We start from the raw sequence: 27,778 nt of genomic DNA, 5'->3' as shown, positions 1-27,778 counted from the left end.
GTAGATGAAATATGCATCATATTTGACTAAATGTATATGAATACATGTAGCTACTGTGTTTCCCCAAAAATAAGACCAGGTCTTATATTAATTTTTGCTCCAAAAGACACATTGGGACTTATTTTTTGGTTAAAATGCATCTCTCTGGCTGATTATCTTAACTGGGGCTTATTTTTGGGATAGGGCTTATATTACAAACATCCGGAAAAATCATGCTAGGACTTATTTTCCAGTTCGGTCTTATTTTCAAGGAAACATGGTATTTGTAGATTAATGGTTAAAACAGCTGCGAAGTAGAGCAATACTGAAATTTCATCTTAGTGTCATTTTCAAATAAGTTGTCTTATTTAAAACAGCAGTAATTCAGAATCCTACCAGTAAATATTCCTGAGAAATCTAAAATACATAATATCTAAAACCAATAGGTTCTGGTTAATTGAAACCAAGTGTTTAACTTCAAAAAGTGCAAAATAATGCAGTTTTAAGTGGGTCTTTCTGAATATATTGTGACATTATGGGAATATATGGAATATATTATGTTAAATGTTCACTATTGGACCTCATATCTCTATTCAAAGTAGGACATGAATACTTAATCGACTAACAGTTAACTATATCAAATTAAGGTTGAAAAGAATAAAGTTCAATTGCCACTTAGTTATAAGTTTGGATAAATCATTTATTTTCAGAGTAGTGTAACCCATCTGATTGATAAAAGGTTGAAAATGTGTGGATAAAAGAGTGTGCAGGTTGATGAATCTCCTAGGAGGAGAGGCAACGTTTGAAATAAAGTCATTGTATTACACATTACCATGTTTAAATTTCTAGGTTAAATCTGGTCTATATTGTACTACCAGCAAAAATGCAAATGAATTAACTCCACAGCCTGTCTGAGTTGGCATTTTCTTTAATGGCCTTTAGATATCATCAAAGTTATATTTTTGTCTAATCTGCTCATAGATACATGTTTTAATACCCCATCTTTTGAACAGATCAGTTATTACTTTTGATTGGGTGTTTTAGATGTTTTTAGATGCTTTGGCTGTTATGTGGTATAAATGTTTTTTAGAAAAGATCTGTGCTTAAGGCTTTCAATAGTGAATATATACCATGATTATTCTGAAATGAGAGCTTATTATATTTCCTAATTATCACTAGGATTTTTAAAATTCTGTTTCCATTCATATGGAAATAGAATATTATATTAACAACACGTTCTATATATTCAGACATACTGTATTTTCTTTTGTGTTAACTTGTAACATAGTTTCAGTGCTGACTTTTGTAATCCTTTGGTAATCTATTTAACAGGTGGTTTTTCCAGAGTACTGCTCCTGCAGTCCATAGCTGGGATCTCTTCCTCTTGCTTCACTTTGACTGGGTGATATTTTAATTAGAGTCTCTCTCCGTGCTGTGGCCACGCCTCCCATTCCCATAATGCACCAGTCTTTTCACTCAGTCACTGTGGACTGGTGTGTTCCCTTTTCTCTCCGTGCCTTGCCTTGGATTCCTTCTTAGGGTTTTTCCTTTTAGGCTTTTCTTTTTTTCTTTTGATTAAATTTTTTCGGTTAGTGAGAGCCTTTGCGAAAGCTGCCTGGGGTGAGTGGCGGCTCTAGGGCGCCAGCCCGCCTTCCCCTGAAGTGTCTGACAGCTGTCAGACAGCAGCTAGGGATTCCGACCCTTCGGGGCGGTTCCCTTAATTATCTTCAGCCGCCGGCGTGGGCGCGAGGCTAGCGGACTGCCGTTTTGCCCCCCCACGCCTTTGAAATCATCGGCTCTCTCAGGGGCGGCTCCGGAGTTGTTGCACGGTTCGCCCTGCAGGCTCTGAGGATCGACCAGCTGACTGTCTCCCCTGGGATCGGCTGCCTCTCGCCTGGCCCTTATTCGTCAGCGGGATTGCGGAGACGTTTTCTGCGCGCTGCAGGTGGTGAGCGGTCTCGACGCCAGCGCTATGAGCGGCATTTCTTCCCTGCTCTTTACCTCTGGCCTGTTTCCCGCCTTTCGCTGCTGCCGCTGTTGCTGGGGCGATTAGTTGAGTTGCGGCCACCATTTTGTCAGCGTGTTGGCGGCCATTTTGTGCGCCCCTTGTTATCTGGTCGGCGCTGAGGCTTTCTACTCTGTGGCGATCGCACATTCTCCTTGGAGCCTCCCTTTGGAACCCTTGCCTCGTTCTGCCCCTTGCTGCCCTGCGAAGCTGGGTCTGAGGGCTTGCCTGGCATCCTTGTGATAAATCCTAGACTCTTGTCACTGGACATTGACTGCTGGCCATTGCTTAACCAGGGATTGACCATCACCCTCAATGGGTGCCATTGCTGGTTAATTTTGTACATAGTTGTCTTCTTAGTTTCCCTTTATTAAAAAAAAAAACATTCAATATATACATATATATATATCTTTAATAAAAAAAAATTAAAATAATAAAAATATAAATAAAAAAAAGGGAGGAAGACAAAGGGTTAATTGGATTGAGGCCTGAGGGAGCTTTTATTGCTTTTTGCAATGGCAGATTCGTATTTGTCCTCCGACCCGGAACTGGAACCTAGTCCTCCCAGAGCACAGGCCAAACACCGGTCAACCTCTCGTGGCCGTTCTGCTTCTACATCTACTGATTCTCGCCACAGGCCTTCCTTGGCAGCGGATAAGGACGCCCAGCGTCGCCACAGGGCGCTTGAGCGGCAGTATGACAGAGCCAGGCAGGCCAGGTTGGCTTCTGTTTTTCAAACCGACCAACCTTTGGCCCCACGTGAGCAGGCTTCCGCAGTTCATGGGGCTGCAGTTTCCCATATAGATCCTGCCTTGGATGACCCTTGTTCCGCTCCCAAGGAGTCTTCAGGTACTCATCGCGCCCTCTCCAAGAGGACCTCTTTGTCATTACCTGATGTTTCTGCGGTGGGCCTCAGCGAAAGCCCTCCCCCACCTCCACGTCGGGCGGAAGCGACCTTTACTCTGACTGCCGCCGGTCTTCGGGGTCCAGATGGTCAACTCTTGTTTGCTCCGCCGGACTTCCAGGCCATCCTATCCAATGCGCTGTCATCCCTGCTGGCTGCCGGGATACAACAGACTTCTTTGCAGCAGCCTCAATTGGCGCCTATGTCTGCTACCCGTCCGGCGGCCCCGGCGCGTTCCAAGTCTCCGTCTCGGCGGGCCCTAGTTTCGTCGGACGAGTCTGACCGGGAGGAGGAGATGTTGGAAGACATGGAATTTTCGGAGGATGAGGACCTCCCTCCTGATGCTCCCGCCTTCTCTGGTTTGTTCAGACCTTCGCTTTTTAGATCACTGCTCCACAAGGCTCGCCAGACGACCAATATGGGGGTTCCAGCCGCTGATCCATCTTCCGCGTCGGCTCCTCAGGACACGTTGTTTTCATCGTCAAAGCCGGGGAATGACTATATTCCCTGTCCTCAACTTTTCTCTGATGTTCTGAAGTCCCCCTGGTCGCAGCCAGGCTCCTTGATGGGGCCAACTTCTCTGGATAAGAAGCTGTATTGTGGAGCTCCGGAGCTGGACACCTTGCTGGCACTTCCTGTGGTCGATCCCCCGATCGCGAATCTCTCCTCCACTTCGCTTTTGTCTTCAGATTCATTGGATGCCCTTAAATCAGAGGATAGGAAATCTGAACTCTCCTTTCGCAAGAGCATCAGTCCCTTTCCTGGGCTGTTAAGACCGCGACTGCTACTTCTTTTTTTAATAGAGCGTCAATACTCTGGTTGAGGCAACTCCAGGAGAGACTTCCCCCTGAGGACACACGCCTTCACCAAGATATTAATAAGATAGTGGCCGCCACGGAATATTCGGCGGATGCCTCGTTAAACTCGGTGAAGTTTGTTTCTCGGGCCTTAGCTTCCTCTATAACATCTCGCAGGTTGTTTTGGCTCAGGAATTGGAGGGCGGACGCGAAAGCGAAGTGGAAGTTGGCAGCAGCTCCTTATGCTGCTCCGAACCTCTTTGGCTCTGCGCTCGATCCTGTCCTGGTCGAGGACAAGGATAAAAGGAAGGTTATGCCAGCATCCTCCTACCGCAGATCAGAACGGCGCTACACACCTTATTTCCAGCGCCAGCCCTTTCGTTCTGCGTCGGGGCCCGGGGGCCCCTATTCCCAACGTGCCTTCTTCCCTGGAAACGATCGCTCCTCGGATAGACAGCGTTTTCGGGACAGGCCCAGATCCAACAATGCCAAACGCCCCTTCAGAGGTTCCGGCTTCAGACAAGCTCGTTGCGGAAAATGACTACGAGTTGCAGGATCCCATTGGCGGTCGTCTACAACTCTTCAGCCACCGATGGGAGCAGTCAACCAAGGAGCCTTGGATTCTACGGACAGTTTCTTCCGGTCTTTCCATAGAGTTCGTGGGTCACCCTCCATCTCGTTACGTCCGGTGTCCAACTCACCTGTCCCCCGACATGGACCGGTTGCTGCGGAAAGAGGTTCTTCATCTTCTCCTCATTCATGCAATAGAGCCGGTGCCGTTGGATCAACGTGGCAAGGGGTTCTACTCCACGCTCTTTTTGGTTCCAAAACATTTGGGGGGATGGAGGGCCATCCTGAACTTAAAGCAGTTGAATCTGTCGGTCCTCTACCGCAGATTCAAGATGCACTCCCTGGGGTCTATTCTTATGGGGATTCGTCGGGGCGACTTCCTTCAATCAGTAGATCTCAGGGAAGCTTACTTGCACGTCCCGGTCCTTCCGGCCCACCGTCAGTTTCTTCGGTTCCAGATTGGGGAGGACCACTATCAGTACTGTGCGATGCCCTTCGGCTTGTCTTCTGCCCCAAGGACATTCACGAAGCTGGTAGCGGTCGTGGCGGCTGTCCTCCGGAAGGTACCTGTAAGACTGTTGTGCTACCTGGACGACATTCTGGTCCTGTCATCTTCCAGAAGTCAAGCGTCTCGGGATTTGGAGCTGGTCATCGAAGCCTTTCAGGATCACGGTTTTTCGATCAACTTTCCGAAAAGTCACCTCTCTCCATCCACTTCTCTCCAGCATCTGGGAGCGATGATCGATTCGGTTCGAGGCCAGGTTTTTCTTTCCCCAGACAGAGTTCGGAGCATTCGTGACTTGATTCATCTCATTCGGTCCAAACGTTCGGTTCCTCTCCTTCAACTGTCCCAACTGTTGGGGAAAATGGTCTCCTGTTTTTCCATCTTGCCGTGGGCTCGCCGGCACACGAGACCGTTGCAATGGTTCCTGCTCCCCTTTCAACGCACGGGCCGCAGCGACTCTCTCCACAAGGTATCTCTGCCACCTCAAATTGTTCTGTCCCTCAACTGGTGGACAGGCCCCAAGATTCTCCTGGGGTCACACTTTCTACTCTCGAATCGGCTGACCCTGACATCAGACGCCAGCCTCTCAGGCTGGGGGGCCCATCTTCGCGATCAGATGGTGCAGGGCCGCTGGTCAGCTTCGGAGCAAAACCGGAGTATCAACCTACTAGAACTGAGGGTGATCCGACTGGCTCTCTGCCATTTTCAATCCCAGTTGCTGGGCCGTCATGTCCTTGTCCTCACGGACAATATTACGGCCAAGGCCCATATAAACAGGGAAGGGGGCACAAGATCAAGAGAACTGATGCTGGAGGCCGAGAAGCTTCTGAATTGGGCCGAGAGTCACGTTCTATCTCTGAGGGCCGATCACATCTCGGGCGTAGACAACGTCCGAGCCGATTGGCTCAGCAGACAGCTGATAGACCAGTCAGAGTGGCAACTGGATCCAGACATCTTTCAAGAGGCTACCACCATCTTCGGTCTTCCCACTGTCGATCTGTTCTCCAGCCCGACGAACAACCAACTCCCGAGGTTTGTGACTCGTTATCCGTGCCCGAGGGCGGAGGCCCACAACGCGCTCAGATGCAGCTGGCCGCCCGGCCTTTTGTACGCGTTCCCTCCGGTTCCCCTGATCCCTCAGGTGATTCGGAAGTTGTTGGAGGAACAAGCAGAGCTCCTGCTGGTGGCTCCCAACTGGCCTCGTCGGCCTTGGTACGCAGACCTCGTGTCTCTGTCCATACGTCCTCCATGGGTGATTCCACCGGACCGTCTGTCTCTGCGCCAAGGGGCTGTTTGCCACCCAGATCCAGGATGGCTCCAATTGGCCGTATGGTGTTTGAGCGGGTCATTTTGCGGAAGGACCGCCTCCCCGATTCCGTCATAGATACCATACAGGCTTCTCGGAGACCTTCTATGTCACATATATATGAGTCATCTTGGCGAACCTTTTGTTCCTGGTGTGCTGACAACCTGGTGGACCCTACGTCGGCCCAGATGGTTGACATTCTCTGTTTCCTGCAATCTGGTCTGGATAAGGGTCTGTCTCCCTCCACCCTTCGTCGGCAGACCGCCGCTTTGTCTACAGTTATTAAATGTCCACCTTATTCTTCGTTGTCTCAGCATCCATTGCTCAAAGATTTTCTGCATGGGGCTCTGAATTTACGTCCCCCACCGGTTCATCGTTACCCGACCTGGGACCTTTCCCTTGTTCTTCGGGCTCTTATGGTTTCACCTTTTGAACCGCTGGGTTCTGTATCCCTCAAGTACTTGTCGCTCAAACTGGCTTTTCTTTTGGCGATTACCTCCGCCAGGAGAATTTCTGAACTTTCGGCCTTGTCAATTAGGAAAGACTTGTGTATTTTCCACGCCAACACTGTTGTCCTTCGTTTGGACCCCACCTTTTTACCAAAGGTTAACTCCTATTTTCATCGTGCCCAGGAACTAGTTCTCCCGGACTTCTGCCCGTCGCCCAGGCACCATTGTGAACAGGAGTGGCACACTCTCGATGTCCGGAGGGCTCTCCGTCGCTACATTCGTAGGACTGAGTCCTTTCGGAAAACGGAAGCCCTCTTGGTCTCATTCCATCCGAGGTCTTTGGGTCAAAAGGTGTCTTCGTCGACCGTGGGTAGATGGATCAAGGCGTGCATCTCCACGGCTTACTCTCATCAATCTAAGCCGGTTCCATCTGGAATTTTGCCTCATTCGACTCGTAGCGCGGCTACTACTGCTGCCTGGGCCACTCAGGCATCAGTGTCAGATATATGGCGGGCCGCCACTTGGTCCTCGGTGACGCCTTTCATAAGGCATTACAAGGTGGACTCTTTTGCCTCCGCTGAGGCTTCTTTTGGCCGTCGAGTCCTGCAGAGTGTCATTGCGGCACAGGACTCTGGAGGCTGTTAATGTCCCGCCCTTGTATTTTGAGCTTGGGTATATCCCAGCTATGGACTGCAGGAGCAGTACTCTGGAAAACGAACATTGCCTTACCTGAATGTTCCTTTTCAGAGTACTGCGACTGCAGTCCATCCCCTCCCTATGTTTTTTCCTTTTGGGGGCCGTTCCATTTGCTGGCTTCTATGTGATTTTTTTTTACATTTTTTCTGATTGTTACCCTTTTTCTGGTCGCGCCTTCCTTCAAAGACTGGTGCATTATGGGAATGGGAGGCGTGGCCACAGCACGGAGAGAGACTCTAATTAAAATATCACCCAGTCAAAGTGAAGCAAGAGGAAGAGATCCCAGCTATGGACTGCAGTCGCAGTACTCTGAAAAGGAACATTCAGGTAAGGCAATGTTCGTTTTAGAAAAATGTCATGGCTCTTATAAGCATTTTTTTTAAAAAAAAAAAAGATAGAACTATTCATTTGTTAATTTTTTTAATCTGTAAACTGTAAAATATGGTCTTAAACAAATACTGCTTAGCAAAGCAAGGTACTCATTTCACAAGATTTATTGGATAGTATGGGTAGTCCTTGACTTATGGACTAAACTTAAGCCCGGAATTTCAGTAGTAAGTCATGCCGGTTGTTCAGAGGGTCACAACATTACCATGCCCAATTTAAGCACATGTGGTGGTTGTTAAGAGAATGCTATGGTTGTTAAGCAAATCCTTTGTCCACATGGCTGTTTTTGCCAGAAACTGGAAGTTAGCACAAGTTTTCTACAGAGGAAACAAATTGTGTGACTGCAGGGTGCTGAAAATGGCCATAAATACAGTCTGCTTGCCAAGCCACAAAATGTGGTATGTGACTGGGGGGAGCCCGGCTATTGAAACTTCAGATCCAGGTTGTAAATAGCTCTGCAGAGGTCCGTCATAACTTTGAATAGTTTCTAAGCAATTGGTTGTAGGTCAAGGACTACCTGTATTCCTACATATCGTCCGAGAGAGTAATTGCTAATATTTAATTTGAAAATACTCCTTTCCATCTTTTTTGGTTACATTTAACAGATAATTGAGGAATAAAACAAGTCATTATTTAAAATAACATTAAAATAATAAAGCATTAAGAACTAAACATAAAGATGACTTTGTAAACTATAAGCTTTTACTAATATATCTGTGAAAAGTTAATCTATTTATTAGTAAAAATGCTCTGGGCCCACAACAATAATTGTAAAGTTTAGTTTTAAACTATTGATTTCACATTCTCAATATGTAATATGTAAGTTCTTGCTAATTTGCAGTTTCACTTTTTATTTAGGGCCCTCCACCTCCATTGAAGAAAGGGAAACTACTAGACGAAAGGAGGAAAATGTTTGAGGTATATAGACAAGGAAATAAGAAATTAGGCTAGAAGCTTTTAAAAACAATAAATAAAAATCTTGAAATCTTTCCTCATTTCCTTACAATAGAATATTTCCATTTTCTAAATGAGAATACACCTTTGTGCCATTGAGTCATTACTATCCTAATCAGAATATGATAATAATTCATACTTTAAATCAGTTTCCATTTTTCAGGAAGCAGTTAAAAAGAAAAGGCTAGAGGAAAAACAACAGCGTGAGCAGGTAAATTTAAGGCTTTGCTATTTTTGTTTTGATTTTTTGACAGATTATAGGAATCTGCAACATTCTTATGATTAATTGTGGATGTTAAATAACTTAGATTGCTGCCAATTAAAAATATTTTCATCCTTAATTTTTAGATCAGTGATATGAAGGTTGAGCAAATGAGAAGACTTGGAAAAGAAAGGGTAAAATGTTGGACTTTAAACATTAATCAGGAAGTTCGGTTTTCAGAACTTTCATTGGATTCTAAAGTCTAGTTTTAATTTTTCCTCCTCTTCTCTAGATGGAACGAATAAACAGAGCCAGAGAGCAAGGATGGAGAAATGTTCTTAGCATAGGTGGAAGTAATGAACTCAAGGTTGGGAGCTCCTATCTTTCTATATGAAATTACTTTTTATAGTTACTACAAATGTGAAGAGGAGCAAACAAGAACTTCTTTTTACATTCATAGGCTCAGTATTTTGGTGGGGGAGGAGCTATTGTGCCTTTACCTGTTCCTGGTCGAGGACCATATGAACACTACCATGCTATTTTTGATCAGATACAGCAACAAAAAGAAAATCTTAAAATAGAAGGAAAAGATGTAAAGTTGAATGAAAAGCCTGGTCTAGAGCCTAGTCAAAGGTATGTCTACCTTCATTAAAAAAAAAAAAAAATCATAACATGTAATTTTGGCCTGAGGCACTGAAAATTACTGTGCATATTTATCTACAGAGGATCTCCACCTGGAATTCATGCAGGAATTCATAATGGGTCTGCAGCTTACCATCATTCATCTGATGCAGATGCTATTAGAAAAGGAATGAAAAGATTGGAGAAGGTCTCTAGACAAGCCAATGCAAACAGGTTGAGTAATGATACATATCCTGTGTGTGTAGATGAAGAAACAGTGTACTGAGAATCACAGACATGGGTGCTCAAAGAGATACCTGAAAGAAGTACATTAATTATTCATGCTTCACACATTGCTTCTAAAGATACCATGCTCTATTTCACACATTAAACTAAAATTTTTACATTACATTTCAACATTATTATTCTTTTAATTTTGTGAAGCCACACAGAATTCAGCTGGGCAGCCTACTATCAAATCTTTATTACAACCATAAAACAGCATAAACAGGTGGAGTACAGTCATTCAAAAATCACAGAGGATAGATCAGACTAAAAATAAAAATATAAAAAATTATAAAAAGCTAGAAGATATAAAAGATATATAAATTAAAAACAGAGAATATAGAAAAACAATCTAAAAGAATGGATAGGTACCATATTTTTCAGACTATAAGACACTCCAGACTATAAGACACACCTAGCTTTTCGGGAGGCAAACAAGAAAAAAAATTCTGTCTCTGCCTCCCAGCAATTTGCCTCCTAACAGCAAACAGCCTGGTCAGCTTCAGCACAGCCTGATTTAGCACAAGCAGCTGATTGGTGGTTGGATCTGCCTCCCGGAATACCGCCTATCAGCTGTTCCAGGCTGCAAGGATCGCCACTGCCCTTTGTTGCCCATCGCCGCTGCCACCTATTGCCACCTCCGTGCTCCCCATTTTCGGCCTCCGCACACCCCATTTTCAGCCCATTCCAGGCAGCAGGGATAGGTGGTCAAAAATGGGCACATGGAGGCTGAAAATGGGGTGCGCGGAGGCGGTGATAGGCAGAGGCAACATTTGCTCTATAAGACGCCCAAACATTCCACCCACTTTTGGGGAGGGAAGTGCGTCTTATACTCCGAAAAATACGGTATGTATAGGGGAACATAAAAGATTAGTATGTGGAAGACTATATCAAGTTACCAGTTTCTCTAATATGACAAAGGAGGTGTTCATTAAACATAGTTTATAAGACTGGTGATTATGTGACGAATTTTGAGTGCTGCTCAATATTGGCAAAATTGAATGGCAACATTGGATGTTGTAGCAAGGTTGGTATCTGAAAGCGGCAGGGTAACGTAAAATTATCTTATGTACCCTGGATATTTATACAGCAATGGGGCAACCCACTAAATAAAAGTATTTCAAAATATTTATTAGATAATAATAGAAACAAAAATAATAAAATAGCATTAATAAAACAATAATACCTAAAGTAAAATAATACAGAGACACCCCTACATTAAAACATTATATAAAACATTGAAAATATCAAAAAATACAAAGAATCTCACTTCATCTTAAATTTGTTTATGTGCTTACTAGTAGACTTACTAGTCTACTAAGGTATGTATTTTAGAAATGGCAGTAAATCACCTTCATCCAAATTTTGGTGACCATGGGCCTCATCTCAGATATGAAAGGATTCAAAAAACGTTTCTTTAAAAGACTACTAGACAACCCATGAACCACTGGGTTATTGTTTCAGAGATATTTACTTAAACAGAAACAGAATGACTAAGGGGAAAGAGTAGAAGTGGGAGATGGAACAGCTTCCAACTTCCTTCCAGCTTGACTGTGACTTCACTTCGATAGTTATTGTGGGATTGGTCTACATAGCCTCCAGAAGGCTGGGGCAGGACCAGTCTCCCTGATCTCCAGAAACCAAAGGAAGAGCAAGTCCTCTCAGCCTTCAAAGGGCTAGACTGGTAGTGGTCCACTAAACCTCTGGGTGGCCCTGGGGCAGCAATGAAACAACCACAAATTTGCCAAGTTTCAATCCCATGGGAGACATGGGTCCCAGATTTTTGACACATTCTGTAAATTAGCCCTTTTGAGGTACATTGGTTCAAAAGCTATTGCACTATGATGTATTGTTTCACCCAGTTAAAGGTTTCAAACACAAGAGTTTTAGTACTATAAGCATAATACAAGAACAGTCCAATATAGAAAGGCACTTGTGAAGGAATCGTGGGAAGATTTTTTTCCCAAGCAGCTTGTATAGGAATTTTTAAACCTTACCCAATATTACCCACTTATTAGTTAACAGTATTGTTTCCATTTAGTGCACTTAGTGTTTAAAATTTAAGTCATTATGAAGGCGGCGGTATTACAGTGCTGATTATTTATTTATTTATTTATTTATTTATTTATTTATTTATTTATTAGATTTCTATACCGCCCTACTCCCGAAGGACTCAGGGCGGTGCACAGCCAAACAATAAAAACCCATACAATACAAAATTTAAAAAATAGAATAAAATCAAATTAAATAATTTTGGCCCTGACAGATTTAAAACCCCAAACTTTTAAAACCAATTTAAAATTGAATATATAAATACTAAAAGATATTTAAAATTTTAAAAATCTTTTATAAAAGAGGGGGAAAATTAGGCCAGGCCGGCCTGGTGAAATAGTAAGGTCTTTAAGGCGCGGCGGAAGGTGCGCAGATCCGGGATCCTCCGTATCTCTGGGGGGAGCTCGTTCCAGATAGTAGGTGCCCCCACAGAGAAGGCTCTCCCCCTGGGGGCCGCCAGTCGGCATTGTTTGGCTGACGGCACCCGGAGGAGCCCCTCTCTATGGGAGCGTACCGGCCGGTGGGAGGCTATTGGTGGTAGTAGGCGGTCCCGCAAGTACCCGGGTCCTAAGCCATGGAGCGCTTTAAAGGTGGTAACCAAAACCTTGAAGCGCACCCGGAAGACCACCGGGAGCCAGTGCAGCTCGCGCAGGAGAGGTGTTACATGGGAACGCCATGTCGCTCCCATTACCACCCGCGCGGCCGCACTCTGCGCCAGTTGGAGCCTCCGGGTGCTCCTCAAGGGGAGCCCCATGTAGAGAGCGTTGCAATAGTCCAGGCGGGAGGTGACAAGGGCATGAGTGACCGTGCGTAAAGAGTCCCGATCCAGAAAGGGACGCAACTGGCGAATCAGGCAAACCTGATGAAAAATCCTCCCGGTCACGGCCGTCAAGTGCTCTTCTAAAGACAGCCGTGAATCCAGGAGGACGCCCAAGTTGCGAGCCCTCTCCGTGGGGGCCAATGATTCGCCCCCAATAGTCAGTGATGGCGTCAACTGACTATATCGGGACGTCGGAAACCACAGCCACTCAGTCTTGGATGGGTTGAGCCTGAGCCTGTTCCTCCCCATCCAGATCCGTACGGCCTCCAGGCACCGGGACATCACTTAAAGGGCATCGTTGGGGTGATCCGGGGTGGAGATGTACAGCTGAGTGTCGTCAACGTACTGATGGTACTCCACCCCGAAACCACAGATGATCTCGCCCAGCGGCTTCACATAAATGTTGAACAGGAGAGGCGAGAGGACCGACCCTTGCGGCACCCCACATATGAGGGGCCTCGGGGTCGACCTCTGTCCCCCTGTCAACACAGACTGCGACCGGTCAGAGAGAAAGGAGGAGAACCACCGCAACACAGTGCCTCCCACCCCCAACTCTTCCAACCGGTGCAGCATGATACCATGGTCGATGGTATCAAAAGCCGCTGAGAGATCTAACAGGACCAGGACAGAGGAGCACCCCCTGTCCCGAGCCCTCCAGAGATCATCAACCAACGCGACCAATGCCGTTTCCGTGCTGTACCCGGGCCTGAAGCCCGACTGGAACGGATCCAGATACGTCATTTCATCCAGGTGCTGGGGGAGCTGTTGCGCGACCACACTCTCAACAACCTTCGCAACAAAGCGAAGATTGGAGACCGGACGATAATTTACCAACATTGCCGGGTCCAGGGAAGGCTTCTTGAGGAGAGGCCTCACCACCGCCTCTTTCAAGGCGGCGGGAAAGTCACCCTCACTCAGCGAAGCATTTATAATCCCCTGGAGCCAGCCTCGTGTCACTTCCCGGGAAGCCAGTACTAACCAGGAAGGACACGGGTCCAATAAACAAGTGGTCGCGTTCAGTCTACCCAGAATCCTGTCCACGTCCTCAGGGGTCACAGGATCAAACTCATCCCAGATAACATTCTCAAGACCTGCCCCTGTCTCTCCCCCTGAGACTACCCAGTCGGAGTCCAAATCTTCCCGAATCTGAGTGATTTTGTCATACAGATACTGAACAAAATCCTCGGCTCTACCCTCCAAGGGGTCCTCCCGCGCTTCCTGGTGGAGCAGGGAGCGGGTCACCCTAAAGAGGGCGGCCGGGCGATTATCTGATGACGCAATAAGAGCAGCAAAATAACTACATTTCGCTGCTTTTATCACCACTAAGTAATTCCTAATGTGGGATCTTACTAGTGTCCGGTCAGATTCAAGAAGACTGGCCCTCCAACTACTCTCTAGGCGTCTTTTCCGGCGCTTCAACTCCCTCAGCTCCTCGGTAAACCAAGGAGCCAATTGAGATTGGCGCCGGGTCAGAGGCCGCAAAGGCACGACCCGATCCAGAGCACCAGCAGCCGCCCTATCCCAGGCGGCCACCAGGTCTCCAGTCGAGGCGTGTGCCAGAACCTCAGGAAATGGCCCAAGCTCCGTCTGGAATCTGTCAGGTTCCATCAGGCGCCTGGGGCAGAACCATCTGACCGGCTCCGCCTCCCTGCGGCGGGATGCAGCGGTTCGAAAGTCGAGACGAAGGAGAGAGTGATCTGACCATGACAAGGGTTCAGTAACTATATCCCCTATATCAAGATCCCTCAACCACTGTCCAGAGACAAAAACCAGATCCAGCGTGTTTCCCCCTGTGTGGGTAGGGCCATGAATTAACTGGGTCAGGTCCATAGCTGTCATGGAAGCCATGAACTCCCGAGCCATCTCTGACGTCTCACCCACGGACGGCAGGTTGAAATCCCCCATGACCATAAGCTTAGGGGTATCAACTGCCACCGCGGCGATGACGTTGAGTAGCTCGGGCAGGGCTGTTGCCACGTGGCAGGGAGCCAGGTACGTGATCAGCAAACCCATCTGAACCCCATGACCCCATTTCACAAAAAGGGATTCACAGCCGGCCATCTGAGGAACAGTGGCCTCCCTCGGTCTCAGACCTTCTTTAATGATAACCGCTACCCCCCCCGCCCCTCCCCTGTGACCTCGGCTGATGGAATGCTTGGAAACCTGGCGGGCACATTTCAACGAGGGGAACCCCCCCCTCCTGGCCCAACCAGGTCTCCGTAATACCTGCCAGGTCCGCACCCCCCTCCTGCACAAGATCACAGATGAGGGGGGCTTTATTTACTACGGACCTGGCATTGCACAGCATCAGCCGAAGGCCTGGGTCCTGAGGGTCTATGCAACCTGAGGAGCGAGTAGAGCCTTGGGGGCCGGAGCACGCCACCGCTCGTAGACAGCGAGTGCGCACTCCCCTAACACGATATGGCCCCCTGCTCCCGCCATATCTACCCCTCCCACCTACAGTACTGATGTTCAAAAAACTATCCGGACAAGCTCTAACCCCCCCCTCGATCCCGGGTCCCCCATCCCCCATGCCACGCTTCACTGCCAGACCCGACCCTCCCCCTTGTGGGTTATCCCCCATACCCACAGCCTGAATTCCAATCTGACCCTCCCCCTCCCTAGGACCCCTTAAAAATTTGACTAAAAATTTTGTTAGAAAACCCCTCAATCCCCTCGTTTTCACATGCCACCTCTCTGGGTCCCAAAACCCTTCCTTGAGGTGGGCCCTCGATAGTGAGGAGGGCCACATCTGCGAGAAGGGGGAATCTCGCAGCGCAAGAAGATCTGCAGTCGTATACATCTCCAAAATGCAGCGATGGAGGCCCAAAGCTCAGACAGGGGACTTCACAAAAGATGTAAAATGGATAATTAACCATTAAAAATAAATTTTTAAAAACTAAATTTCACTGGATTAAATTCAGTCTGGTGAATTCATCAATGAAATGAATATTATTGGTAGAACTGTCTCACCTCCCTTTTATCTTTTACAATGCTGCTAACCATTTTAAAATGTCAAAATGTGTAGTATGTGATATGATTAAAAGATAAAACACATGTTTATAAGTAATGCTATGCTCAATTGCTAACTTCCAATAATGTACGTTTAATATATTCCATTTTAAATTATTCAAAATGCATCTAATGGAGAGAGCTCTTTTCTTATAGTCTAGTATTTATATACTAGACTATAGAACTCATATAATTGTCTTGGAAAGTCAGGATAGATCCTTTTTCCCCTCTGGCTCCACATTGCGTTGTGTGACAGAGGGAGATGTTATTAGGATGAGATTCTGAGGAGCATATTTTTTTATTTACATACATGGAATGTTGCTGGGTTTAATTTTGAAATTTTCATTATATCTTAATGTCCTACATATATTTCTAACTAGTTTTTAATATGTTAATAATAAACACCATGTCATCACTTAAATTTCTCCTAAGCAGTTTCACAAGTGTAAAAATTCAGTATTCATTACAGTCCAAAACCTTTAATGAATAATAGTTCTGTGTAGTAGATATGTCTCTTCATACAGAGTTGGCATGTGTTTGTGCGTGTGCATGCGCACGCATGCAAAGAGTAGCTCTAAATCTTCATATTCCTGTTGTTTGGCATGCTGGTTAGTCTACTGGGAGTTGAAATCCATCAGTATCAGAAGTAAAGAGATTTTAAAATATCCAGAAATATTAAAACAATGGGAACCTGTTTTTCCTAGAATAAAAAACATGGAAATATTAGAAGAAAATAAAACTTATAAATAATGTATGCTGCTACCAATGTCTACCCTACTCCCTGTGTTTTGAGGCCTAATAGAGGACAGGAAGTCATCCAGCAACTTCAAAGTAAAAAGTGAAAGCAAGCTCCTGAAAAAAGGATTGATTACTTCTTTTTTGAGTCAGGGTCCCTTGCAAGATGATCTGCATTTTTGTTCTTCCATTTGAGACCTTTTAACTCAGGGGTGTCAAATTCATGTCACGGAGTCGTCACGTGACATATCTGGATTTTTTTCCTCTTCGCTAAACCAGGGGTGGCCAGCGCGTGACGGAATCTGCCCGCAGGCCACGAGTTTGACAGCCTTGTTTTAACTTGTTCTCTGGGTATACAAAATGCAATGATCTGATAAGTTTAAATTGTCCTGCATTACTGTATATTGCATTAGAAATTATTCTGGGAACTAAAACCTAAGTATCATCATATACTTTCTTAACTACAGGTAGTCCTCAACTTACAACCACATTTGAGCCCAAAATTTATGTTACTAAATGAGAAATTTGTTATGTGAGTTTAGCCCCATTTTACAACTTTTCTTGCCACATTTGTTAAGTGAATCACTGCAGTTGTTAAATCAGTAATATGGTTGTTAAGTGAATGGTTAATGGTTTCCCCATTAACTTTGCTTGTCAGAAAGTTGAAAAAGGTGACCATATAACCCTGGGACACTCAACTGTCATAAATGTGAGTTAGTTGTCAAACATCTGAATGTAAATCACATGATCCTGGGAATGCTGCAACTGTCATAAGCATGAAAAATTGTCGTAAGTCATTTTTTTCAATGCCGTTGTAACTTTGGTCACTAAGCAAACTGTTGTAAATTGAGGACTACCTGTAGTTTATATATCATTTTAAAATAAAAGATTAGGAAATATTCAATTATTCCGTGTTTTCTTAGTTTTGAAGGCCATGATAACATTGGGCATTTTTCTTTTTTAATTTTTCTTCCCCTCCCCCTCCTGCTTATAATAGTAAATCCATACTTCAAGTGTTTCAATGATAGACTGAAAATAGTTTAGGCAAAGCCCCTACTATCTACCCTAGCCCACTGCAGAAAAGCCCCTCTGAAACTGAACAATCGCTTTCATAGCCTCCCCCTGGAAGAAAATATGCACACATATATATCATCATCAATAGTTTCTAAAAAGGAGACATTCCCAGCATTCTTATGACAGGAAGAAAAGTATCCCAGACTTTCTTAGAGAAAAAGGCAAATATTGGTGATTGGAGATTCAGTTCTTTGGGGAACAGAAACAATAGTCTGCAGACCAAACAGTCAATTTAGGGAGGTATGTTGTCTCCCTGGAGCAAAAATTAAAGATGTAACTTGAGAATCTTATTAAAATAATCAACCCCACAGATTACTACCCCTCTCTTCTACTATACGTGGGGACCAATGACACAACAATGAATCTAAAAACAATAACGAGATTATGAACAGCTAGGGAAGAAAATTAAAGCTCAAGTGGTGTTTTCATCTATACAGTGAACAAAAGGCCAACATCCAACACGGGAGCAAAGGATTTGAAAAATGAACTACTGTCTTAAAAACTGGTGTTATCAAGAAAACTTTAGTTTCCTAAACCATGGTCTGCATTACCTACATGAAGGACTACTGGCAAGGAATGGAGTCAACCTTACAAGAACTGGAAAGAATATATTCAGAAAATGACTGGCTCAGACTAAAATTGAGGAGGGGGGAAATCTTCAAGACCTTTAGAACCTAATTCCAAACAAAAACCACTAGATAACCAATCATATAAGGAGGTAGGATGTAAAGAGGAAGAAGATGAAGAAAGGAAAAACAGTGAAGTAGAAAATGATGGAGAGGATGGAAAATCCAGATACAAAGTAGGAGATATAAGAAACATACCCAAGACCCATAAAGGACTGAAATGGCTATACACTAACGCTCAAAGTTTAGGGAACAAACAGTGTGAAGTTGAAGTATTAGTACATGAAGGTAGATAAAATATAGTTACCATTACTGAAAAGTTGTTGAGATGAAATTCATGACTGGAATGTACTGATGAAAGGATACAAACTATTCAAAAGAAACAGGCGGAACAAAAGAGGAGGTGAAATTGCATTATATATAAAATCTCTACAGATATCCTACATCTCTATAGATAACCACAAAACCAAGGATGAAAACCACCTAGAATCCATATGGGTCATTATAAAAAAAAAAAAAAGAATGACATTGCTATAGGCATATACTACAGGCCATCCAACCAAGTAGAAGAAATAGATGAACTTTTTGCTAAATAATTAATAATTAATTTATTAATACTGCAGTAGTAATGGAAGACTTTAACTACCCTGATACCAACTGGGAGACAAACTCTGCAGCAAGTGGGAGATTAAACCAACCTAGCTGATAACGTTTTCATCCAAAAGGTAAGAGGGAACTAGAGGAAAAGCTATACTGGACCTAATTCTTACTAAATGATAGAGGGAGTTGAAGTTGCCAGAACTTTGGGTGAGAGTGACCACGTCATATTGGAATTCAATATAATGCAAACAAAAGGAATAGAACATAATCCAGCCAGTGTTTTAAACTTCAAAAGAGGTGATTTTAACGAACTCAGAGCCTAAGAAAAATTCCATTGATAAAATTTCCTAAAGAAGAAAACAACTCAAGAAGCATGGGAAAAGCAGTCTACCACAATACCACTGAAAAAGAAAAACAAGAAATCCAAGAAGAAATCAGCATGGTTGCATAAAGATCTCTCTGATAAACTAAAAGACAAAAAGGACAAATACAAAAAATGAAAAGAAGGACATATAACTACTATGTTTCCTCGAAAATAAGACCCGGTCTTATTTTCTTTCGGCTCCAAAATAAGCACTAGGGCTTATTTTTGGGAGATGTCTTGTTCCTTTTCAGTGCTGCTGCCACAAGGCAGGGGAGTGGAGCTGTCCCACATGCTCCGCACTGGCTTACCTCAGGACCCCCACAGCCAGGCCATCCACACCCCGACACTTGCCTTGCCTCGTGACAGTGGCTCCAACAGCCCTGTCCAGTAAGACCTTGCGTGGCCACCTGCTCACTTCTTCCAGCACCAGCATGGCCCTGGAGCAGGAGGCCGGGTGACATGCCAATGCCGCAGCCATGAGGCGGGAGGGTGGAGCTGCCCACATGCCCTCATCTCATGGCTGCGGCACTGGTGCATTGCTGAGCCTCCTGCTCTGTTGTGGCCGCCAGCAAGCAGAAGTGGCCCGGCCATACAGGGTCTTTAAGGATGTGGCTGTTGGAGCCAGCACCATGAGGCGAGGCAGTTGTCACAGCACGGACAGCCTTGCTACAGGGGCCTCGAGGTAAGGCTGTGCGGGACAACTCCCTGTCACTCAGCCTTCTGCTCCAATGCTGTGCTGGTGCCAGAAGAAATGGACTGGTGGCCACATGGGCTCCTGCTGCACATGGCTGCTGCTGCTGCGAGGCAGTTGTCAGGACGTGGATGGCCTGGCTGTGGGGGCTCTGAGATAAGCCGGTGTGTGTGTAGCAGCTCCACCCCCCCACCTCACCTTGTGTCGGCACTGCGAGCAACCAGATAGAATGGGTAGGTGGGTGGCTGCCAGGTGCTTAAATAGGGTTTATTTTGGGGGTAGAGGTTATATTGGATGCACATGCAGAAAACATACTAGGGCTTATTTTGGGGATAGGACTTATTTTCTTGGAAACGTGGTAAGATGGTATTAGCAGACAGCCTGAATCTGCAAAATCAGGAAAGCAAAGACTGAGAATGAGCAAAGATTTGCAACAAAAGTCAAAGATAATTTTAAAAAAATAATTTTAAGAAAAAGGTCAAGGAAACAGGTCCACTTAAGAGAGAAGATGGCAAGGAAATAACCGCAGAGATAAAGCAGAACTGCATAACTCATTCTTTGCATCAGTTTTCATGCACACACAAAAATCCTATAGCCCAACCTACCAAAAACATAACTGTAAAAGACAGACTAGAAATAAAAATAAGCAAGAAAATGGTTAGAGAACACCTATTTGAGCTTGATGAATATAAATCACTGGGACCTGACGGATTACATCCCAGAGTTCTGAAGGAGTTGGCAAATGTTATCTCAGAACCATTGTACTATATCTTTCAAAAATCCTGGAACATTGGGGAATTACCTGAGGATTGGAAAAGAGCTGATGTGTTTCCCATCTCAAAAAAGGAAGAAAAAAAAAACAGACCCAGGAAATTACAGACCAATCAGCCTAACATCAACACCTAGGAATATACGCATATACACACCCTAATCAAAAAATAGATCTGCACACATCTAGAAATAAATAAAAGATATAACTAAAAGCCAGCGTGGGTTTGTTAAAAATCATGCCAAACCAATCTTATTTCATTCTTTGACAAAGTGACTAAATTAGTTGATCAGCAAAACGTTGTGGACAGAGTATACTTAGACTTCAGTAAGGCATTCAACAAAGTATATCACACCCTACTCCTTGGTAAGCTAGAAAAATGTGGGAAAGACAGCATCATCACCAGATGGATTTGTAACTGACTGACAAACCGTACACAACGAGTAGTCCTTAATGGTACTACATCTACCCTGTTTTCCCCAAAATAAGACATCCCCTGATAATAAGCCCAATCGGGCTTTTGAGCACATGGCAATAAGGCCAAGCGCTTATTTCAGGGTTCAAAAAAATATAAGACAGGGTCTTATTTTCGGGGAAACAGTACATGCAGGGAAGTAAGTAGTGGGGTATCACAAGGTTCTGTCTTAGGCCCAGTACTCTTCAATATCTTCATAAGTGGCTTAGATGAGGGAATACAAGGGGAACTCATCAAATTTGAAGATGACACTAATTTAGCAGGAATAACCAACCCCCCAGAAGACAAGCTCAGGATCCAAAAAGATCTTGATAGACTTGAGCAATGGGCTCCGTCCTACAAAATGAACTGTGAATGAAATGCGAATGAAACACAAAATGTGGAGAAAAGCAAGGTTTTACACGTAGGCAGGATAAACCAAAGGTATAAGTACAAATTAGATGAAATCTGGCTCCAAAACAGTAACTCTGAGAGGGACCTGGGAGTCCTAGGCTTAAATATGAAACAACAGTGCAGCAGTAGCCTAACAAGCTAATACAATCCTTGGTTGTATAAACAGAGGCATAGAATCAAAATCACATGAAATATTAGTACCGTTTAGTAAGGCCACACCTAGAATACAGTTTTGGTCACTACATTACAAAAAAGCTGTTGAGAGTTTGGAAAAAAATGCAAAGAAGAGCAACTAACATGATTAAAGGCCTGGAGACAAAAACATACAAAGAATGGTTGCAGGATTTGTGTTTGGCTAGAAAAGAAAAGAACGATTAGGAGGAACATGACAGCAATATTCCAGTATTTGAGAGGTTGCCACAAAGAGGAGGGGGTCAACTTATTTTCCAAAGCACCAGAGGGCAAGACAAGAAACAATGGATGGAAACTAATCAAGGAGAGAAGCAACCTGGAATTTAGAAGAAACTTCCTAACAGTGAGAACAATTAACCAGTGGAACAGTCTGCTTTCAGAAGTTGTGGGTGCTTCCTCACTGGAGATTTTTAAGAAGAGACTGGCAAGAAGTACATGTCATTTAATGGAATGAAAATTAATTTCCAATTTTTTTTCACTGAGGGGTTCTAAAAATGTGTTTTTACACCAAGAATTCAAATTTGCGGTTATTTTTGCAATTGCACGATGTTTAGCTATCTCATTAATTATAATGAGATAGCATTTGGTGTTTAAAATAGCCAACGCTAATTGAACAAAAGGATTTACCGGGATGTAATTTATGAATAAGTATCTGGGGGTTCGATACGACCCCCGGTTAGTCCTTCTTTATGGTTGTCTTTATGTCTTGTGTTATGTACCTATATATAACTCATATCTGTTTGAAAATTATATGTTTTTTTATTTGTAAATAATAAAAATAAAATCTAAAAAAAATATTGACAATCCCTAGGCATGTTACAACTTTTGAGCACCCCTTATGTTTGGAAATTGAAAGATGAAAAATTTGACATGTCCTACCAGTAGACAGTCACTTGTCTGAAATGATATAAGGTCTCCTGCTTGAGTAGGGGGTTGGACTTGAAGACCTAGAAAGTCTCTTCCAGCTCTATTTTGATTGATTGATTGATTGAATATTCTTAAATTAGTACTTATATCTGAATTGTATTGCATTGACTACTAAATAATTTTTTAAACAGATATGCTATATCTTGTGCTGAAAATTCTGCAGGTTAATGAGCAAGGTAACATATCAAATGCAAGAACAACAACAATGAGCACCACTAATCAGAGAAGGCTGAATTAAAATAGAGGATCAGCATTTATCAAGTAGCAGCCCAACTTGAATGGAACCAGTTAACAATCACAGTGACTTCCTTCAATATATTTGTAACTTTTCCTCATATAAATAGAATTTAATATTAAATTTCATATTTCATGTTAAAATAGTTTATTTGAATTCTAATATTCTGTCTCTTGTTATTTTTATAAGTAACTCAAGGCAATGCACATATATAAAAAACTCTTCTCCTGTTTGCAATTATTTTATTTATTTTATTTATTTATTTTGTCACATTTCTATGCCGCCCAACTCCCAAGGGACTCTGGGCGGCTTACAACAAAGAATAAAACAATGCGAACAATCCTATAAAAAATGTTAAAAAGTAAAACATTAAAAACTTTAAAAACGTTAAAACACATGCACTCCAATTCGTGGCCGGATCTCGCAAGATCATAACGAGATCAACAGCCTCAGGCCTGCCGGAAGAGCCAGGTCTTCACCGCTTTGTGGAAGGCCAATAGAGTGGGGGCGGTCCAGACCCAGGTAATTGGTTCCAGAGAGCCGGGGCAGCCACAGAGAAGGCTGTGGGCCCACCAGCCGACATTGTTTAGCTGATGGGACCCGGAGGAGACCGACTCTGTGGGATCTTACCGGTCGCTGGGAGCTATGTGGTAGAAGGCGGTCTCGAATATATATACAAATGTATATAAAAACGTCACCAAGACACTTCCAATTTTACGTGGGAGAAGACCCGAATAACCAAAGACCTACATGTATATAAAAATATATACATTTTATACATACAAACAAAATATATACATACACATCTATAAAACTCTCTTCTGTTTGCGATTATTTTAGATATATTAAGATGTATTAATACATTCAACTTTCATATTATACTCAGGCAAAAAGGATGGATAGCTGCAGAAAGAGCCAAACAAGTTGAAGAATTCTGGCAACGGAAGCGAGAAGCCATGCAAAACAAAGCCCGCGCTGAAGGACATATGGTATGAAACTTTGGCATTCTACTGTGCAGGCATTTGAAGTATCTTTTTTATTGTTAACTCTGTTATCTACTTAATCTTCTATTATCTATTAAAATCTAATAACTTTTATGACAAGACTAATATAATTTGTATATCTTAGAATCTTGGTTAAACAGTCCTTGAAATATAAATAAAATATTTTTTATTATTACTTATTGTCAGAAACTATTTTATTTCTATTATATCTTTTGCATCTTTCTTTTTATTTTCTTTAATACACAGTGATTATAGTTTGCAGTTCATATGACAATAATAGTTATAAATCCTAACATGTATTTTAAAATGCAGTCATGTATGTCTGCGTATATTTTCTTGATAATAATTTCCTAACTTCTGATTAATCCAACTGCATTGTGAATTAATTTTAAAATTTGGGCAAACAAGCATTCTTGCTTTTCCTAATAAGTTCCTTTTAATTAAATCACTTTTTAAATTATATTCTAAGACTTAAGGGAGCAATGGAGAATTAAAGTAGAAAAAAAAATTCCTTCAATATATATGGATCTTTGCTTTCTTTAATACACCTAAAACAAATTATACCAAAGTAAAGCCTTGTTCTAATTCACATACTTTACTATTTTATGATATAGGTTTTATACATAATTATATAATTATTGGGCTGTTCATATGAGAACCATAGCTTCCTACTATACACTGTGTGCACAATTATTAGGCAAGCTGTATTTTGGAGGATTAATTTTATTATTAAACAACTACAGTGCTCTCAGTCAATCCAAAATGTTAATAAACCTCAAACCTGAATATTTAAGAAAGTAAAAGTGGGGGTTTGGCTTTCTAAGGAAAATATCTATGTGTGCACAATTATTGAGCAACTGTTAGTGTGCAGAATTATTATGCAACTAAATGAAAAATGAAAAAATTCCCATCTCATTTAGTTTCATCTGTTAAAGTCAGAATAATGAACAAACAACTCAAAATTTACAAATAAACATTTCTGACAGTTCAAAAAAAAAATGAGTGACCAATATAGCCACCCTTCTTTTCAATAACAGTCATAAGCCTTCATGGAGTCTGTCAGTTTCTTGATCTGTTGATGATCAACTTTTTTGTGCAGACCCAACCACAGCCTCCCAGACACTGTTCAGAGAGATATACTGTTTTCCTTCACCATAAATCTCCCGTTTAAGAAGGGCCCACAAATTCTCAATAGGATTTAAGTCAGGTGAGGAAGGGGGCCATGTCATTATTCTTTCATCTTTGAAGCCTTTACTGGCTAGCCATGCAGTGGAGTACTTCGAGGCATGCGATGGAACATTGTCCTGCATAAAAATCATGGTGGTCTTGAAAGATGTAGACTGTTTCCTGTACCACTGCTTGAAGAAAGTGTCTTCTAAAAACTAGCAGGGGTGAAATGCTCCTGGTTCAGACCGGATCGCCCAATCTGGTAGCGATGGCGGCAGGCAGTTCGGAGAACTGGTAGCAAAAATCCTTGCCCCCCCACCCCTGCCCAGCTGAGCTGCACGATCATCAGAGGCTTTTTTTTTACTTTTAAAAGCATTTTTTCTACAACCTCTTCAGCCGAAAAAATGCTTTTAAAAGTAAAAAAAAATAAGCCTCTCATGATCCCGCGGCTCAGCTGGGATTGTCAGAGACTTTTAAAAGCATTTTTTTCTGCAACCTCTTAAGGTTGTAGAAAAAATGCCTTTAAAAGTAAAAAAAAAAAAAAAAAAAAAAAGTTGGCCACGCCCACCCAGTCACATTACCACCACCACCACCAAGCCATGCCCACAGAACCGGTAGTAACAAATTTTACATTTCACCACTGGTCCATCTTCAATCCTAAAAGGTCCAACTAGCTCATATTTCATAATACCAGCCCATACCAGTACCCACCTTCACCTTACTGACGTCTGAGTCGAAGTGGAGCTCTGTGCCCATTACTGATCCAGCCACGGGCCCATTCATCTTGTCTGTCAAGAGTCACTCTCATCAGCCATAAAAAAATCTGTCTTCAGATATTTCTTGGCCCAGTCTTGCCATTTCAACTTATGTGTCTTGTTCAGTGGTGGTCGGATTTCAGCCTTCCTTACCTTGGCCATGTCTCTGAGCACTGAAAACCTTGTACTTCTCCGCATTCCAGGTAGGTTGCAGTTCTGGAATATATGACAGCACTGGAGGATAATGGGTTCCTGGTAGTTTCACATTTGATTCTTCTCAAATATTTGACAGTTAATTTGCGTCTTTTTTTCTCAACAAAAGAAATCAGCCCTGTTGACTATTTGCAACAAAACATTTGATGGTTCTGTGATCATGCCCCAATATCTGAGCAATTTCAAGAGTGCTGCATCCCTCTGAAAGACTTTTTACAATTTTTGACTTTTCAGAGTCAGTTAAATCTCTTTTTTAGCCCATTTTGCCTGAGGAAAAGAAGCTGCCTACTAATTATGCACACCTTGATATAGGGCAGCTGTTGTGTGCCAAAAGCAAGGGGTTTGCGAGCACGCGTGCCCGCGCCCATAATTCAGTGCGCCCCACCCCGTGCATGCACATGTGTTCCCCCCCGCTTTTGGCACACGATGGCACGGTGGGCCTGGTAGGCCCTTTTCGATCACCCCAGGCTTCAGAGCATTTCTTGGAGCCTGGGGAGGGCAAAAATGGCCTTCTGCACCCTTCTGGAGGCCCTCTGGAGGCCAGAAACAGCTCGTTTGCCAACTTCCGGTGGGCCCGGAAGCCCAAAAATCAGGTGGCGCGCGCTGGAGCTGAGCTGGGGCAATGCTCGCGTGCCCATCCATATGGCTCCGCGTGCCACCTGTGGCACGCATGCCCTAGGTTCGCCATCATGGATATAGGATGTTGATTTCCTCCTCCATTACTCAAATACACATCACCTGATCAGCTTATATCCACTAAACATTCAAGTTTATACAGTTTGGAGGTGGGAAATATGCATAAAAATGATGATATGGTCAAAATACTCACTTGCATAATAATTGTGCACATTGTGTTTGAACAAATCATTTTCCTTCTTTGGGATATGAAAATGGAGGCCAGAGGTTTCTATTTTTAAATCAGTCATGGACAACTATGATTTGCCTGGAATTACATGCAAAATCTTAATACCATTCTTTGTATTTAAAAGAAGTAAAAATAAGCACTGATATCTGCAGCTTGTTTAACTTATTTGAAACTTCATTACACTACACTGTATTTTAATTTTACCTTTCTCTCCTGATTCCTTCATGAACAAACTTTCTATTCTGAATTTATTGTTGTTCTGTATAATGCCCAATATGGAAATAGACAAAACAGGACAGTGGGTTAGATGGTTCACAGTTTTTAATGTAATATGTTACAGTTCAGTATTTAAATGAAAAACTTCAAAACCCTTTCCTTCTAGTTTCTCTTTCGTTAAGGGCATTTTATATAATACCACAATTCCTCTGCAATACATCCATTATACTTTGTAGACATATATTCATCCTTTATAATAATTGCTAGCAGTTTTATACAGACTCTGAAGGTCAGGTCTAGCTTTCAGGGGGGAAGTAATAAACCAAAAAAGAATATCATTTTCTCTTTTTAGCCAATTTCAATAGCTGTTATAAATGACTATAAATATATTAGAAACACTTGCTGGCAATCATATATACTCTTACGTATGCACAAATGTATTTAGTGTACAGTGGAAAAAATGAACTGATCAGCTTTAATAATATAGCCACAATTATCTGAATTTCCATAATTTATCTTACTTTAAGGTAACTTTTTATACCTTCAACCCAACACAATGAAAATTCTTGCATTATTAGCCGGGAATGGAATGGAATGAATTACCATCAATTTTACTAAGGCTTACCTTAAAGTTGTGTATCTGCTGTCTGTGGAGTGCAATGAGATCGGCAATCTGCTCTAAAAATTTCAAAATCAGATATTTTGTATTAGTGGAAGAACATATAAAACATTTTAGGGTGGTACAGAGAAAAGAAAAAAAAAAACATTTGCATAGGCGCCTTTTGCTAGTATTTATGTGAACATAGTCCTCCGTGTAATAAGGCTACAATTTTGCATTGGGTAACATTGTACCTTTTTTTCTCATTCATATCCCTTGCAGTAAATTATGTTTTTTTTCCCCTTAATATAAGAGAACAGGAATAGTCTGACAGT

The 27,778-nt window shown here is 42.9% G+C and overlaps 1 protein-coding gene across 1 annotated transcript in view; it reads left to right on the top strand.

The window, feature by feature from the left end:
• Positions 1-27,778, top strand: part of NEK1 (NIMA related kinase 1) — a 93,970-nt gene that overhangs the window by 20,838 nt on the left and 45,354 nt on the right. Inside the window, exons 12-18 of the mRNA XM_070948562.1 lie at positions 8,457-8,516; positions 8,716-8,763; positions 8,901-8,948; positions 9,047-9,121; positions 9,215-9,387; positions 9,478-9,609; positions 23,512-23,614. Coding sequence (XP_070804663.1) covers positions 8,457-8,516; positions 8,716-8,763; positions 8,901-8,948; positions 9,047-9,121; positions 9,215-9,387; positions 9,478-9,609; positions 23,512-23,614 — 639 coding nt within the window. The remainder of the gene's footprint in view (positions 1-8,456; positions 8,517-8,715; positions 8,764-8,900; positions 8,949-9,046; positions 9,122-9,214; positions 9,388-9,477; positions 9,610-23,511; positions 23,615-27,778) is intronic.

The sequence above is a fragment of the Pituophis catenifer genome, unplaced genomic scaffold (genome assembly GCF_029215685.1).
Source record: "Pituophis catenifer annectens isolate HBS135680 unplaced genomic scaffold, rPitCat1.0.hap2 SCAF_8, whole genome shotgun sequence".
Taxonomy (NCBI): domain Eukaryota; kingdom Metazoa; phylum Chordata; class Lepidosauria; order Squamata; family Colubridae; genus Pituophis; species Pituophis catenifer.
The sequence above is the reverse complement of the archived record's forward strand: the minus strand, read 5'-3'. Positions and strand labels throughout refer to the sequence as shown.